Below are 13,244 nucleotides of genomic sequence, written 5' to 3'. Positions count from 1 at the left end.
CTGACAAACAGGGAGAAAATGGGGGCATGGCCTTGCTGGGAGTGGTTGTGTTACAGGGTCACCTGCCCTACTAGGGCCCAGGCTGAGATCCCAGAACATTCCACAGGCCCCTGAGCCGCCATCAGATGGACTTTCAGCCTCGGTCCCTGTGGTGGTGGGGGGGAGGCACTGGGTTACTGCCCTGGGGGAGCTGCTGGGGGAGGGAGGAGATTTACCTGCTCACAGACAATTTTAACAGTTCTAAAGCTTCAACATTTTGAATCTCAGTGTCCAGTGTCATTAAATAGTTCTGGTCTGACCAAAATATTATCTGATCCCCCCATAATTTCCCACAACCGTGAAAATTTTAATTGGAATGAAAAGCTTAAACCCCAGATTGTTGTGCTGCTGTGAAAGTTTAAATAAATAAATATAAAAATTGCTTAAAATAAACATCATCTGTCAAAATTATATATTATAACAAAATTCTGCCCAGCCTGACTATCACTCCTAACACACAGCTCCTTCTCCTGCAGGCTCATCCTCACAGGTGGATGCCCCAGGGACCCTCCCCACCAGCACAGGGGCTAATTGCAGGACCGAAGCCCTACTGGTACCTTGTTTCAGTAAAGCCTCCAGGGGTGAAATTGGCTGGGTTCTCCCTGCTCTGCAAACAGCCTGAGTCATTTTCAGGCAAGGAAACACTCCCTTGCTGCTGCAGGCGGGGCAGAGTGTGAATTCAGGAAATTGAAACTAACCCTGATCCACTGCCCAGAGGGAGCCATGGCTGCAGAGAACCCTGTGGAAAGTCTCCAGGAGGAAGCGACATGTCCCGTCTGTCTGGAATATTTCACAGAACCAGTCAGTGTGGAGTGTGGGCACAATTTCTGCCGAGCCTGCATCAGCCAGGGTTGGGAGGGATCCGATACAGCCGCCTCCTGCCCTCAGTGCAGAGAAACTGTGCAACAGGGAAACCTCAGGCCCAACAGGCAACTGGCAAATGTCGTAGAACTCGTCAAGCAACTGAGTTTACAGGCAGCAAAGGGAGCAGGAGGGGACAGGGTGTGCGGGGAGCACCAAGAGGCTCTGAAACTGTTTTGTGAAGAGGATCAAACCCCCATCTGTATGGTGTGTGACAGATCCCGGGCTCACCGTGCTCACACGGTGGTTCCTATCCAGGAGGCTGCACAGGAGTACAAGGTAGGCAAATGCTGTCAGATTTAATGGGTTAACTTTGGGGTTTTAATTACCGGCTAATTTCACTGAAAGTTACCTAGCACAGGTGTGACTCATCATTCTGCTCTGTAAAGTCTTCATTGTGTGGGGAGATGCTGTAACAAAATTAATGGTCAGGCAATGTGGCCACAGAGGCAAAATATCAAATCTTGAAAGCAGGATCTGCACCCCCCGCCCCCGAAGCACCACTCACTCCATACCCCTCCCCTCCATTGCTCTCCCCCACCCTGACTCACGTTCATCCATCTGTGGCAGGAGGTTGGGATTCAGGAGGGGGTGCGGGCTCTGGGCTGGGGCCGAGGGGGTTGCAGTCGGGGAGGGGGCTCTGGGCTGAGCCTCGGGCAGGGAGTTGGGGTGCAGGAGAGGGCTCCAGGCTAGGGCAGAGGGTTGGGGTGCAGGTGAGGGCACAGGGTGCTGGCTCTGGGAGGAGGGTCAGGGCTGGAGTAGGGGGTTGGGAGGCAGGAGGGGGTCTGGGAAGCTGGTTCCAGATGGGCAGCACTGACTTACCTCAGGCAGCTCCCGGTCAGTAGAGCAGCGGGGCTAACGCAGGCTCCCTGCCTGTCCCAAACCTGCACCACTCCTGAAAGGGGCCAATGTGCCCCTGTGGCCCCTGGAGGGGAGCATGTGGCTACACACGCTGCCCCTCTCTGCAGGAACCACTCCCGCAGCTCCCATTGGCCACAGTTCCCCATTTCTGGCCAATAGGAGCTGCGGGGGGTGGTGCTTGCAGGCAGGAGCCCTGTGAAGAGAACCCTGCCCTCACCCCAGGCTGCAGGGGCAAGCTGGCCCCTTCTGGGAGTGCCGCACGGCTGCCAGAGATTGCGATCGACTGGGAGAATCTCCAGGAACAACTAGTTGATCGCAATCAACTGGTAGGTGACCTCTGGTCTAGCTAGACAACAGGTGGGAAGGGAAACTGAGGCACAACGCGTGGCAGCGAGTTGCACATAGTCACTGAGCATGTCAGTGACAGAGCTTAGCATAGAACCCAGATCTCCCCAGACCCAGTCCAAGACCCGAACCACTTTGCCATGCTGCCATCTTAGCATCAGCCCCACCCAGTGATGAAGTGTCTCCGTTAGGAGGGAGAGACACCTTGATAAAGGTCCCAGGCGCACCAGGGAGAGGAGGTTTCTCACTGGGATTCTGAACTGCTGTGTTGCTCCATGAGGGAAGATCACTGGGCTAAACGCTGTGTGGGACCCCGAGCACCATCAGTCCGCACACAAAAGGGCTCCAGACAGCTCAGGTCCATGCCAAGTACCACTGGGATTACACTGGGTTGTAGCAAAACTAACCCCAGGCTGGAGCTGACCAGTGCCAGTCTGACCTGCTCTGTTGTGTACGTGGGCAAGGACCAGCCAGAGTGGTTCCATTAGTCCCACTAGGCAGCCTTTTGAAATCTCCCAGAATGCACTGCTTCCGGGATCTTTACCAGGGAATGGGACCGTGGGGTACCTGCCCAGGGGGCATTGCCATGGAGAGGGGTTAGGGCAGCACTGGGGCAACCCCCAACCCGTTCTTTATACAAATCTGCATCCTGTCTAATTAGGGAGGTCACTGAGGCATCCCCAGAACACGGGACACCCTCACACCTGCCTGCATGGGCCCGTCCTCACCAGTATCAGTCACCCTGTGTGGACCCCACCACCGTTTTTTCCAGCGTGCCACCCGCCTGCATCATTCTGCATGAAGGTGCCACCCCAGCCCTGCCCCCACCCTCACGGGTGTCCTCCTGCAGCCTCAGTCTCCTCCTCTCCCTTTTGCACCAGACAAAGCCAAGTCCAGTGCTGAGTCCCTACCGGACAGAGATAGTGCTCCACAAAACTGGACTGTGCAGCTTCCAACCAGACGAACGGCCTCCCAACATCTCACGAGTTTTGCCCTGGTGCTTAGACCAGCTCTGCCCAACCAGTGCAGCCCCAGTACTCCAGGGCTGAAATCCCAGCCCATATTTAAACCCTGGTGGCTTCTGAGATTTGTATCACTTTGTTTGTTAAACCTTCAACAAACAGGTTTCTTGATTCACCCCCATGTGACTCCAGTGCCCTGTTATGCTCTGTACCATTAATCAATTCACAAATACCAGTAAAGCTTGGGTATAATGGTGATCTCTTGCTAATTACTAAAAAACACTGAACCAGAATTGGTAACGAGTCTGATTGTGACACGCTCCCAGTTTCCATTAATGAGGTTTCATCACCTTGGTGGTCCTGATGTCGCAAAGCGATTAGAACCACAGTCATCTTGGGGTTTCGGGTGGAAAAACACCCACTTCCAAGCAGGGGCGGCTCTACAGTTTTGGCCGCCCCAAGCAGTCATGCGCGGGAGGCACCCCGGAGCCGCGGGAGCAGCGGACCTCCCGCGGGCATGACTGCAGAGGGTCCGCTGGTCCCGCGTGGCCCGGCTGGACCCCCCGCGGCTGCGGACGGTTCGCAAATCCTGCGGCTCCGCTTGAGCTGCCGCAGTCATGCCTGCGGCAGGTCCGGTCGTCCCGGGGCTCCGGTGGACCTCCCACAGGCATGACTGCGGCAGGTCCGCCGGCGCAGCCTGCTGCCCCCTACATTTGGCCGCCCTAGGCACCAGCTTGTTTTGCTGGTGCCTAGAGCCGCCCCTGCTTCCAAGCACCTCTCAACTATCCAGATGAAACTTCCCAAATCATTTCTGTTTCTTCAGGAAAGAATCCAGGCCCATTTGAAAACTCTGAGGGAAGAGAGAGAAAAGCTGCTGGGATTGAAAGCGACTGGAGAGAGGAATTGCCGGGAATATCTGGTAGGTGCCTGTTGTTATGAATCAACTGTGGGACTGGCAGTGGGAGGTCTGTTAGGAGGCAGACTCCTGTGTGGCCTATGTGAACATGGGCTTGTGTGTGTTTCTCCATGATCATGGATTGCTGGGTTTGATTCATGTGTAGACAAGCCCTAAGCTTCCATTTCAGTTGATGAGTAGCCCTTGTGGCTTGCCTGAATTCACACAAATGTCCCCGTGAAGTGTTTGTCCACTGTGTCTAGACATTTTGTGCATTTTTAAAACATTTGTTTCTTTTAACTCCCCTGACGTCTCTGTTAGTGTAGTGCTGAGTCCTGCCTCCTGCTGCTCTGGGTCTGAATTTTCACAGACCATAAATAACAGAAGATGCTGACCATGACTGACAGAGAAATATCCCTTTCACAGGGATACAGGGGCCAAAGGGGAAGGTGTGAGAGAATCCCCTGCCTAGTACCCACAGGGTAGAGTCAAATGTCAGAAATCTGAGGATTTTCACAGAAAATCACCCTCCTGCACACTCAGCTCTCCATGAAAGGATCCTGGGCTCCATCCATGCCCCAGACCAACCCTTGCCCTATTTCATACAGAAACAAACACAAACCGAGAGGCAGAAGATTGTGTCTGAATTTCAGCAATTGCAGCAGTTCCTGGAGGAGCAAGAGCGACTTCTGCTGGCCCAGCTGGAGAAGCTGGACAAGGAGATTGTGAGGATCCAGAATGAAAATCTCAGTAAACTCTCCGAGCAGATTTCCTGTCTGAGTGAGCTGATCAGTGAGCTGGAGGGGAAGTGTCAGAAGCCAGCGAGTGAATTCCTACAGGTGAGACTGAATGAGAAACATAGGTGGGTGCTCCAGGACAGCCAGCTCTCCCCCTCAGTGCTACCCACCATGGGCCCTGCCGCTCAACTCCTCCCCCTTCTTCCAGCACCATCTGCCTGCTGCAATCAGCTGTTCCACTGTGTGCAGGAGATGCTGGGACGGAGCGGGAGGAGCGGGGAGGGAGTGTGCTCACGTTAGGATTCGCTCCCCACTTTGAACTCTGGGGGACAGATGTGGGGACCCACATGAAAGACCCCCTAATCTTATATTCCATCAGCTTAGGTTAAAAACTTCCCCAAGGCACAAATTCCTTTCCTTCTCCTTGATGCCACCACCAAGTGATTTAAACAAAAATTCAGAGATGGGTCACTTGGAATCCCTATTCCCCCAAAATATCCCCCCAAGCCCCTTCACCCCCTTTCCTGGGGAGGCTTGAGAATAATATACCGACCAATTGCCTTTAATGTAAGTACAGACCAGACCCTTATCTTTAGGACACTAAAATCAATCAGGTTCTTTAAAAAAGAACTTTATTATAAAGAACAAAGTACAAAAATCACATCTGCAAAATCAGGATGGAAGGTAACTTTACAGGGTAATAAAAAGATTTAAAACACAGAGGACTCCCCTCTGGACTCAGCTTCACAGTTACAAAAACAGGACTAAAACTACCTCTTCGCATAGGGAAAATTCACAAGCTAAAACAAAAAAATAGCCTAACGCATTTCCTTGCCTTAGTTAGAATTTTTGTAATCTTAGATGGATCATTTCAGGTAGGTTTTCAGGAGATGTTGTCCCTGCTTGGTCTATCTCTCTATCAGGAGAAGGAACAAACAAACAGAGCCCAAACAAAACCTCCCGCAACCCACGAGATTTGAAAGTATCTTCTTTCCTTATCGGTCCTTCTGGTCAGGAGCCAACCAGGTTATCTGAGCTTCTTAACCCCTTATAGCTAAAGTGATTCAGTACAGCTGCAAGTAGGTATTTTATGTTACTCTTTCCTTTATATTTATGGCAGTTCACAAGAGGAGGTGAGGAAGAGACAGGGTGGACGTTGAGTGGGAGGGGGAAGAGTTGGGTTGGGGTGTGGCATTGGGGAAAGGTGTGGAGTGGGGATGGGGAATGGGGTTGAGCACCCCCAAGGACAATTGGAAACCCGCACTCATCATTAGAAACATGCCAGACCCCCACAGAGGGAGGAGCGGGCTGCTAAATCATAAGCACTGGAGTCCAGTAGTCGGAGATCTCAGTGTAACTCGGCATGTGCATTGCTGACATCTGAGTGAGTATTATTCTTAGCAGAGTCACAGGGATATGAAAGATGGAGAAGCCCCATTAGCTCAGGGAATCAATGGCCCTGGGGCCAGGGCAGGGGCTCTTCCCCCATACTTCCTAAACCCCTTCCCTGGGATCCCCTGTGTATGTGTCATAGAGGACTGAAATTCTTTTGCCTCTCTTTCCTCTAGGATGTCAGAACCACCTTGAGCAGGTATGTGGCTCCCTCGCACTCCACAATGCTGGGAAAGAGCTTGATCATGAGGGTAGCACTGCATTTCCCCAGGGCTCTACAGCAAAATGTGTGGGGAGATCACGTGTTGGATACAAATTTCTCTGATCAACTCCATCCTGGGGTGCTAACTCTTGTACAGAAGACTCCGGAATTCTCATCAGTGGGAAAGACTAAGCTCAAGTATTTTGTAGAGATGTCACATCCCTGGAGGACTGGCTGCCTCAGGATTGTGGAGATGGACTATGGGCCTGTCACTGCATTGCACTGGTCACTATTCAGCCCAGGGCAGTAGTTTTCAAGAGCCTTTCCCCATCTGAGGGCTGTTTGGAGACCTGTGAGAAATGAGCTGGGGAAGTGGTAGTTGGTGTCTCAGTCTAATTCCTAGAGGCAGATTTCTACAGCACTTCACCTGGGAACCTCCTGTCCCTCAGAGCATGGAGGCCAAGGAGCGAATTGGCCATGGAGACTCAATTCCCCTTTTATCCCCAGAGCTGATCTCTCCAGACCAGAGTTGAAGATCAATGACCTTTGACGAGAAGGTTGCTTGGCCCTGGGCTGTGTTGCATCTGCTCTGAGGCTGGGAGAAGTCGAGGAATTCTAACTCCAGGCCTATTAGAGCAGCGACTCACAAGCCAGAACTTATAATGAGTCACACAGTAAAATCCAATCATGTAAAATTGTTTCTCTCCAGGTCTGAGAAGGGGAAGTTTCAGCAGCCGGAAGAGATTTCTCCTGAAGTGGAAGAGCGAGTCAGTGATTTCTCCCAGAAAATGATTCTGCTATTGGACATTCTGGGGAAGTTCAAAGGTACCTAGAAGGGATCTAGGAATGGAAATTGGGATGAGTCTCTGAGAAGAGAATGGTGCTGATCAATTTGTTCCCACTTAGATGATGCTGTTAAATTAAGAAATGACTCAAAGAGTTTAAGGCCAGAAGGGACCATCATGATCATCTAGTCTGACCAACTGCACATTGCAGGCCACAGAATCTCACCCACCCACTCCTGCAATTGACCCCTAACCTCTGGCCAAGTTACTGAAGTCCTCAAAACATGATTTTAAAACTTCAAGTGTAACTGGTTGAGCACTCAGTGGTGCGGCGCCTCCTGCTGGTCAGTCAGGGAATTAGCTTTCCCGCTCCAGAGCGCCCACTGCTGGCCAGTGTCTCTCCTGCCTCAGGCCCCTCCATGTCCCTCTTGGACCCCAGTGCCCCTTACCTTGGGGTTCTGCCCACAGCAGTACCCCCACACTCTGGGTCTCCTCTCCCAGGGGAATCCCAACCCTCTATACCCACCTTGCCTCAGTGGTTACTGCCAGTCATCTAGCCCCCTTTCTCTGGGGCAGCCTGCAGTCCACAATGTCCACTCATCATTAGCAAAGGGGTTGGACCTACTGCCTTTCTAACCCTAGTACCATCCCTGGCCCTTAACAAGGCCTCAGCCTGGGGACTTGCCATGCCAGAGCTCTCCAGTTCTGCCTGCCCCACCCCCAGCCCTGCTCTGTGTAAGGTACCCTGTGCTCCCAGGCAGCCCTGCAGTGAGACTCTTGCCTGCCTAGCTCCCAGCCCTTTGATCAGGGCCAGATGTGGCCTAATTGGGTGTGGCCCCAGCTGTGGCTGCCTCCCCAGTCAGCCGACCTCAGCTGCTTTTCACCCTTTACCTCATTTTATCCCAGGAACAGGGTAATTGCCCCACTACACAAATTACAGAGAATCCACCATTGACTCTAGTTTCAAACTGCAACTGACTCGTGCCCCAGGCTGCAGAGGAAGGAAGGAAAAAAATCCCCAGGCTCTCTGTCAATCTGACTTGGGGGGAAATTCCTTCCCCACCCCAGATATGATGGTCAGTTGGATACCGAGCATTTTGGCAAAACCCAACAGCCAGACACGTGGCAAAGAACTCTCTATAGCTCAGAGCCCTCCCGGTCTACTGCCCCATCACCAGCCATGGGGCACAATTCTCAAAGGCAGATCCAGCCAATCACTGAGCTCTGGTCCTGTTTGCAGCTAGTTTGGGCCAAATGGGCTGGAGGGAAGGAGAAAGCCCCTCCCCCATGATCAGGGATCCCTCCAGCACAGGGGCCTCTTGTGTCTCCTGCACAGCAGCTGCAGGCACAAGGCGTGTTCCTGAGAGGGCTGGGAATGGGGGTGGTGAGGGCGGGTGGAAGAGGGAGGGGGGTGGACGAGGCACAAAGGGAGGTGGGCAGTGTAAAGCTGGGCCTCTGACACTCTGCACGCTGGGCAAGAGACACGGGGGCCATTGTCACAGGGATGTAGCTCTGGCTGGCTTCAGAACTTCCTCAGCCTTTGCCAAGGTCTGCACCGGCCCCTGCAGCCACTGAACAGCAGAGTCACAAATGGCCCCTCCCCTCTCTCCTTTTCCCGGTACAGGGGGGAATCGGACCCTTTGAGCCAATCCTCCCCCACCTCAATTTCCACCTTGATAAAATAATTTTACTATTATTTCCATTTCTGCCTATGGAGGACGAGGCCCCGTCATGCTGCTCTCTGTAGAGGTGCTGAGTAAACAGACCCAACAGCTCAAAGTTAGAGCCAGTATTTAGGAAACTCTCCACATCCCATCAGTGTCAAAGGGACCCAAGTGGGTAAAGTTACTTTTATGCCAAAGTCTTTGCAGGCTCTGGGTCTAGGTTACGACAAAAGGCAGTAAGTGAATGAGACAAACCAACTGGAGTCTGAAGGGTGGGAGGGGATGAGGAGGGAAAAGTAAATCTCTTACAGATTGTGTGTCCTGGGATAGTTGTAAGGCTGCAAGGATGCTGGCTCCATGGCTGAGAGAAGCCTGATTGAGAGGGGAAATAGATTTCAGACCTTTTTATATTAAATACTTGAGTGTGTCTCTGGGCCTCTCTGTCTGTTTCTCTGTCATAATTATAAAACAGTTTCAGAGTGGGGATGCTCTTATGAATATGAAAGTCTGAAATCTCACCTCTCTTCTCCTTTCTCCCCCAAGACACTCTGCCATCTCAACTGGAGAGAAAAAGGGGAGGATCATTTGGAGCCCACGGACAGGGTGAGTCTGCAGGTGAAGATTGCCTTTAAATTATGAGAATATTCCAGAGAAAACATCTTCATGAGATTGTAGCTGAAGTTACCAACCAAACTGACAGCGACCATGACACACACAGCCCTAAAAATAACACATTAAACGGTCAGGAGATCCAGGGGCCCATGTCCCGTCCCCCACCCACCCCCCCACACACTTTTAAAGGTGGGATGACCAGGACACTTTTCAGCATGGGCATATTTTGGGGGAAGAGGGCCACGTTGCTCCCCCCCACACACACTGCAAGCCTTGGCAGGGGTGGAGCATGGCAGGCAGTGTCTGTGCTTAGGGCAGGCCAGCTGAGCAGTTCCTCTCTGTGTAGTGCAGCCCCTGCCCGCAGCACCAATCTCTCCCTGGTGCTGGCTTCTCTCAATGGCCCCACCCCTGCTCCTCTTTCCCTCAGGCCCTGGCCAGGCCAGAAGCCAGAACCAGGCTGCCATCCAGGGACTGCACTGGGGAGCCCTGGATCCTCCACCTGCCCAGGGTGGTGCACCCCGGGGAGTGGGGACATGGGCTGGGGACTGCTGCCAAAGGCCCATGGACCCATGTCCAGGGCAGGTGGAGTGTCAGGGGCTCTCTATAGCGGGCAAGTCTCCCAGCCTGGCCAGGGGGCCTCAGTCAGGGCCACGGAGGGGGCAGGGACACAAAAAGAGTCCTGACACCACCCTTAGTGCTGAGTTCATCCCCATTCTGATGAACAGAAACACTCTTAACTGAGTCACACGCAAACAGAGCTCCCTGCCACATCCCTCTGCTTCACCCCGGTGCAGGGGGTCCCCCATCGCTCTTCTCCAACATCCTGCCTTTCCTCTGGGCAGGGCTGGGCTCTCCCATTGGAGCCGCTCCCTGCTTCCTGGACTGGGGAGATGCTCTTCCTGTGAGACTGTCAGCTCCTCCTTTCTCTCTAGGCTGGAGATGGTGCTACCCCACCCAGTGCCACCTCCTACTCTCTGGTCTTAAGTGGCTGTTCCCCATTGCTGCACCTTCCTCTCTGTTCCCTGGCCTGGGAGTGGAGGCTGCATTAGGGGAGGGAGCTTCCCTCTGGGGCATAAAGCTGGTACCTGCCACTTCTGCTCCCTCAATAAAAACTTCTGACACCTTCCTGGCTGAGTCTGTGCTGCTGGGAATGGGGCAACACCAGCAGCGGGATGTGGGAGCTGAAGCCTCTGTGATAAATGAGAAACTAATGAAGTGGGACCCGTTACAAAGACTGAGGAGCTGCAGTGACATCTCTGCTCAGTCTCAGGGCTGGTCTACACTGGGTGGGGGTGGGGGGTCGATCTCAGATACGCAACTTCAGCTACGTGAATAGCATAGCTGAAGTCGAAGTATCTTAGATCAATTTACCTCTCGTCATCATGGCGTGGGATCGACGTCCACGGGTCCCCCTGTCGACTGCGCTACCGCAGTTCGTGCTGGTGGAGTTCCAGAGTCAACAGGAGCACTTTCGGGGATTGATATATCGCATCTCAATCGATTACTACCCACCGATACTGCGGGTAGTCTAGACGTACTCTCAGGTGTCCAGGACAGAGGCAGTTCCCTGGGATCCGGGACTGTCCCAGCCTGAATGGAGCTGCTGGGGAGCGTGAGAAATGGCCCCAGACTCCCCAGGGCTGAGCTCTGCCCCTAACGCTCTGATTCTCTCTCCAGTTAATGTGACTCTGGATCCAGACACGGCTCATCCCAACCTCGTCCTGTCTGAGGATCGGAAAAGTGTGAGACGGGTAGACACGCGGCAGGATCTTCCCAACAACCCTGAGAGATTTGACACTTGGCCCTGTGTGCTGGGCTGTGAGGGATTCACCTCAGGGAGACATTGCTGGGAGGTGGAGGTGGGGAGTGAGGGAGGCTGTGCTGTGGGGGTGGCCAGAGAGTCTGTGGGGAGGAAGGGAAAGATCAGCTGTAGCCCTGACGGGGGGATCTGGGCTGTGGGGTGGTTGGGGGATCAGTTCTGGGCTCTCACCTCCCCTGAGACCCCCCTGCCCCTGAGCCAGGCCCCCAGCAGGATCCGGGTTTGTCTGGACTGTGACCGGGGGCAGGTGACATTTATCGATGCTGGTGACGAGGCCCCAATCTTCACTTTCCCGCCGGGCTCCGTCCCTGGGGGGAGAATCCGACCCTGGTTCTTTGTGGGGCCAGGATCCCAGCTCAGACTGTGTCCCTGAGACATGCACCAGAGGCAGGAACCGGAAATCAGCCTCTCTAGCCTCATGGATCCCAGTCTCTATGATTGTGGAGGACTCCCGTCTACCCAGCCTCTGGCTCCTCATCTCTATGGCCCCTGGAAGCACCTCCCCCGCCCTCTCTGCAGCCTCAGGGATGAGGGGAGGAGGGGGAAGAACCCCTGGGGCTGCAGGAGGGGCAGAGGGGCAGAGGTGGGGGCTGGGCAGGGGGTGGCACTAACAGCCTGGCAGGGGGCAGGCGGAGGTGGGCGTGGCAGGGACACAGAATTGATCAATCAGGGTTGGGGAGAAGCAGCAGCTGCAGGGAGCGTTTTGTACAGATCTGTGTCCTTAGCTCTCATTGGGGGCTCCCAGGCGGGGATCAGCACGAGGGGGGAAGGGATAAGATCAGGGAAAGAAGAGAGCAGCTGAGGGGGATGATCTGTGACAGGGAGGAGAGACACAGGGAAATAAACAGGGGTGGGAAGTGAGGCTAGAACAATGATGAATAGAAAAGGACAGTATGGAAGGAAAGGGAACATGAGCGGGACGGGGAGATTTATTACATGTTACTGAAAGTGAGACTGTAACTCATTAATTCCCTATATTAATTCCTGGCCATTGGTGCAATCTTAGTTCCATAAAGAAAACTGTTCTCAGTAGCTGGGGATCTCCTGGCCATGCTGTGGTTATTAAAGCTCCTTCTTAGCTCCTTTTACTTTGCTACTTTCCAGCAACTTACTGTAAATAAAACATTACAAACAATAATTCTTGTTTGTTCCACTTTAATGTCCCAGCTGCAAGGAATATTGTGCCTCTGGGAAGAGAGTTTGGATTTTACTGTGTGATGTGTCACTAACCAGCCTGTGCTCTGCCTCTATCCTGTGCACACCCATGTCAATCAGGAATTGCTCAGCTGTGCTCTGCAGAGAGGTGACTGCACAGGGTGCAATCCATGAAGGGACTCAGGTGTTGCAATGCTGAGAATCACAGTGAGTAATTTTTAGGCAGTGAGAAAATCACAGGGACAGCAGCACTGTGACCCTCAGAGCTGAGTCAGTGGTCTAAACTCCCTAGACAATCCATGGGCAACACAGGCACCTTACAATGCGATTCACAAAAGCCACCTCAGTAGGCGGGCAGCCATGTAAGTTAGCCAATGGGAGATGCTGACAAGGGGGGAAGGGGTGTCCTAAGTCACACCCCTCTCACAGTTAGGTGCCTATATCTGGGCTGCAGAGGGGTGTGTCTCTCTGCTTAGCAACCCACAAACAGGAACCCACCGTCTGATGTCTGGGGCCTCCAGTTGCAGCAGCTGCCAATGCCTGGTAGTGATGGTGGCAGCAGCTGGGAGCCCCAGGCCCTTTGAAATCGCCCCAGCAGGCTGCAGGGCTCCTAGTGCAGTGGCACATTAGGGGAAGGAAAAGCACTGGACCTTGGCAGGAGCCGCACTGAGCAGGGGTGGGGGGAAGAAGCCCTGGACCGTGGTAGTTGGGTGGGGGGTTGTGCAGAGTGAGTAGGAGAAGCCCTGGACTCCAGCAGGAACCATGCAGGGTGGGGTGGGGGGCAGAAGCTCTGACAGCTGAGTCCCTCTCTCTCCCATGCCCTCGGTGTGGAGCTGGCTCTCACTCTCCGGCTGTGGAGAAATTCAGCCCAAACTAATCACCTTGGTATCTCCAGCTCCCCCCTCACCACACAGC

At 53.6% G+C, this 13,244-nt stretch overlaps 1 protein-coding gene across 1 annotated transcript in view; it reads left to right on the top strand.

The window, feature by feature from the left end:
- The window catches only part of LOC123346632, a 36,504-nt gene extending 24,793 nt beyond the window's left edge, over positions 1-11,711 (top strand). Inside the window, exons 8-14 of the mRNA XM_044984110.1 lie at positions 701-1,179; positions 3,892-3,987; positions 4,572-4,802; positions 6,269-6,291; positions 7,004-7,119; positions 9,287-9,346; positions 11,033-11,711. Coding sequence (XP_044840045.1) covers positions 701-1,179; positions 3,892-3,987; positions 4,572-4,802; positions 6,269-6,291; positions 7,004-7,119; positions 9,287-9,346; positions 11,033-11,547 — 1,520 coding nt within the window. The 3' untranslated portion in view covers positions 11,548-11,711. The remainder of the gene's footprint in view (positions 1-700; positions 1,180-3,891; positions 3,988-4,571; positions 4,803-6,268; positions 6,292-7,003; positions 7,120-9,286; positions 9,347-11,032) is intronic.
- The last annotated feature ends 1,533 nt before the right edge of the window (positions 11,712-13,244 follow it).

This window comes from Mauremys mutica, chromosome 12 (genome assembly GCF_020497125.1).
Source record: "Mauremys mutica isolate MM-2020 ecotype Southern chromosome 12, ASM2049712v1, whole genome shotgun sequence".
NCBI lineage: Eukaryota > Metazoa > Chordata > Testudines > Geoemydidae > Mauremys > Mauremys mutica.
Note: the sequence above shows the minus strand (reverse complement) of the source record. Positions and strands in the feature narration are given on the sequence as shown.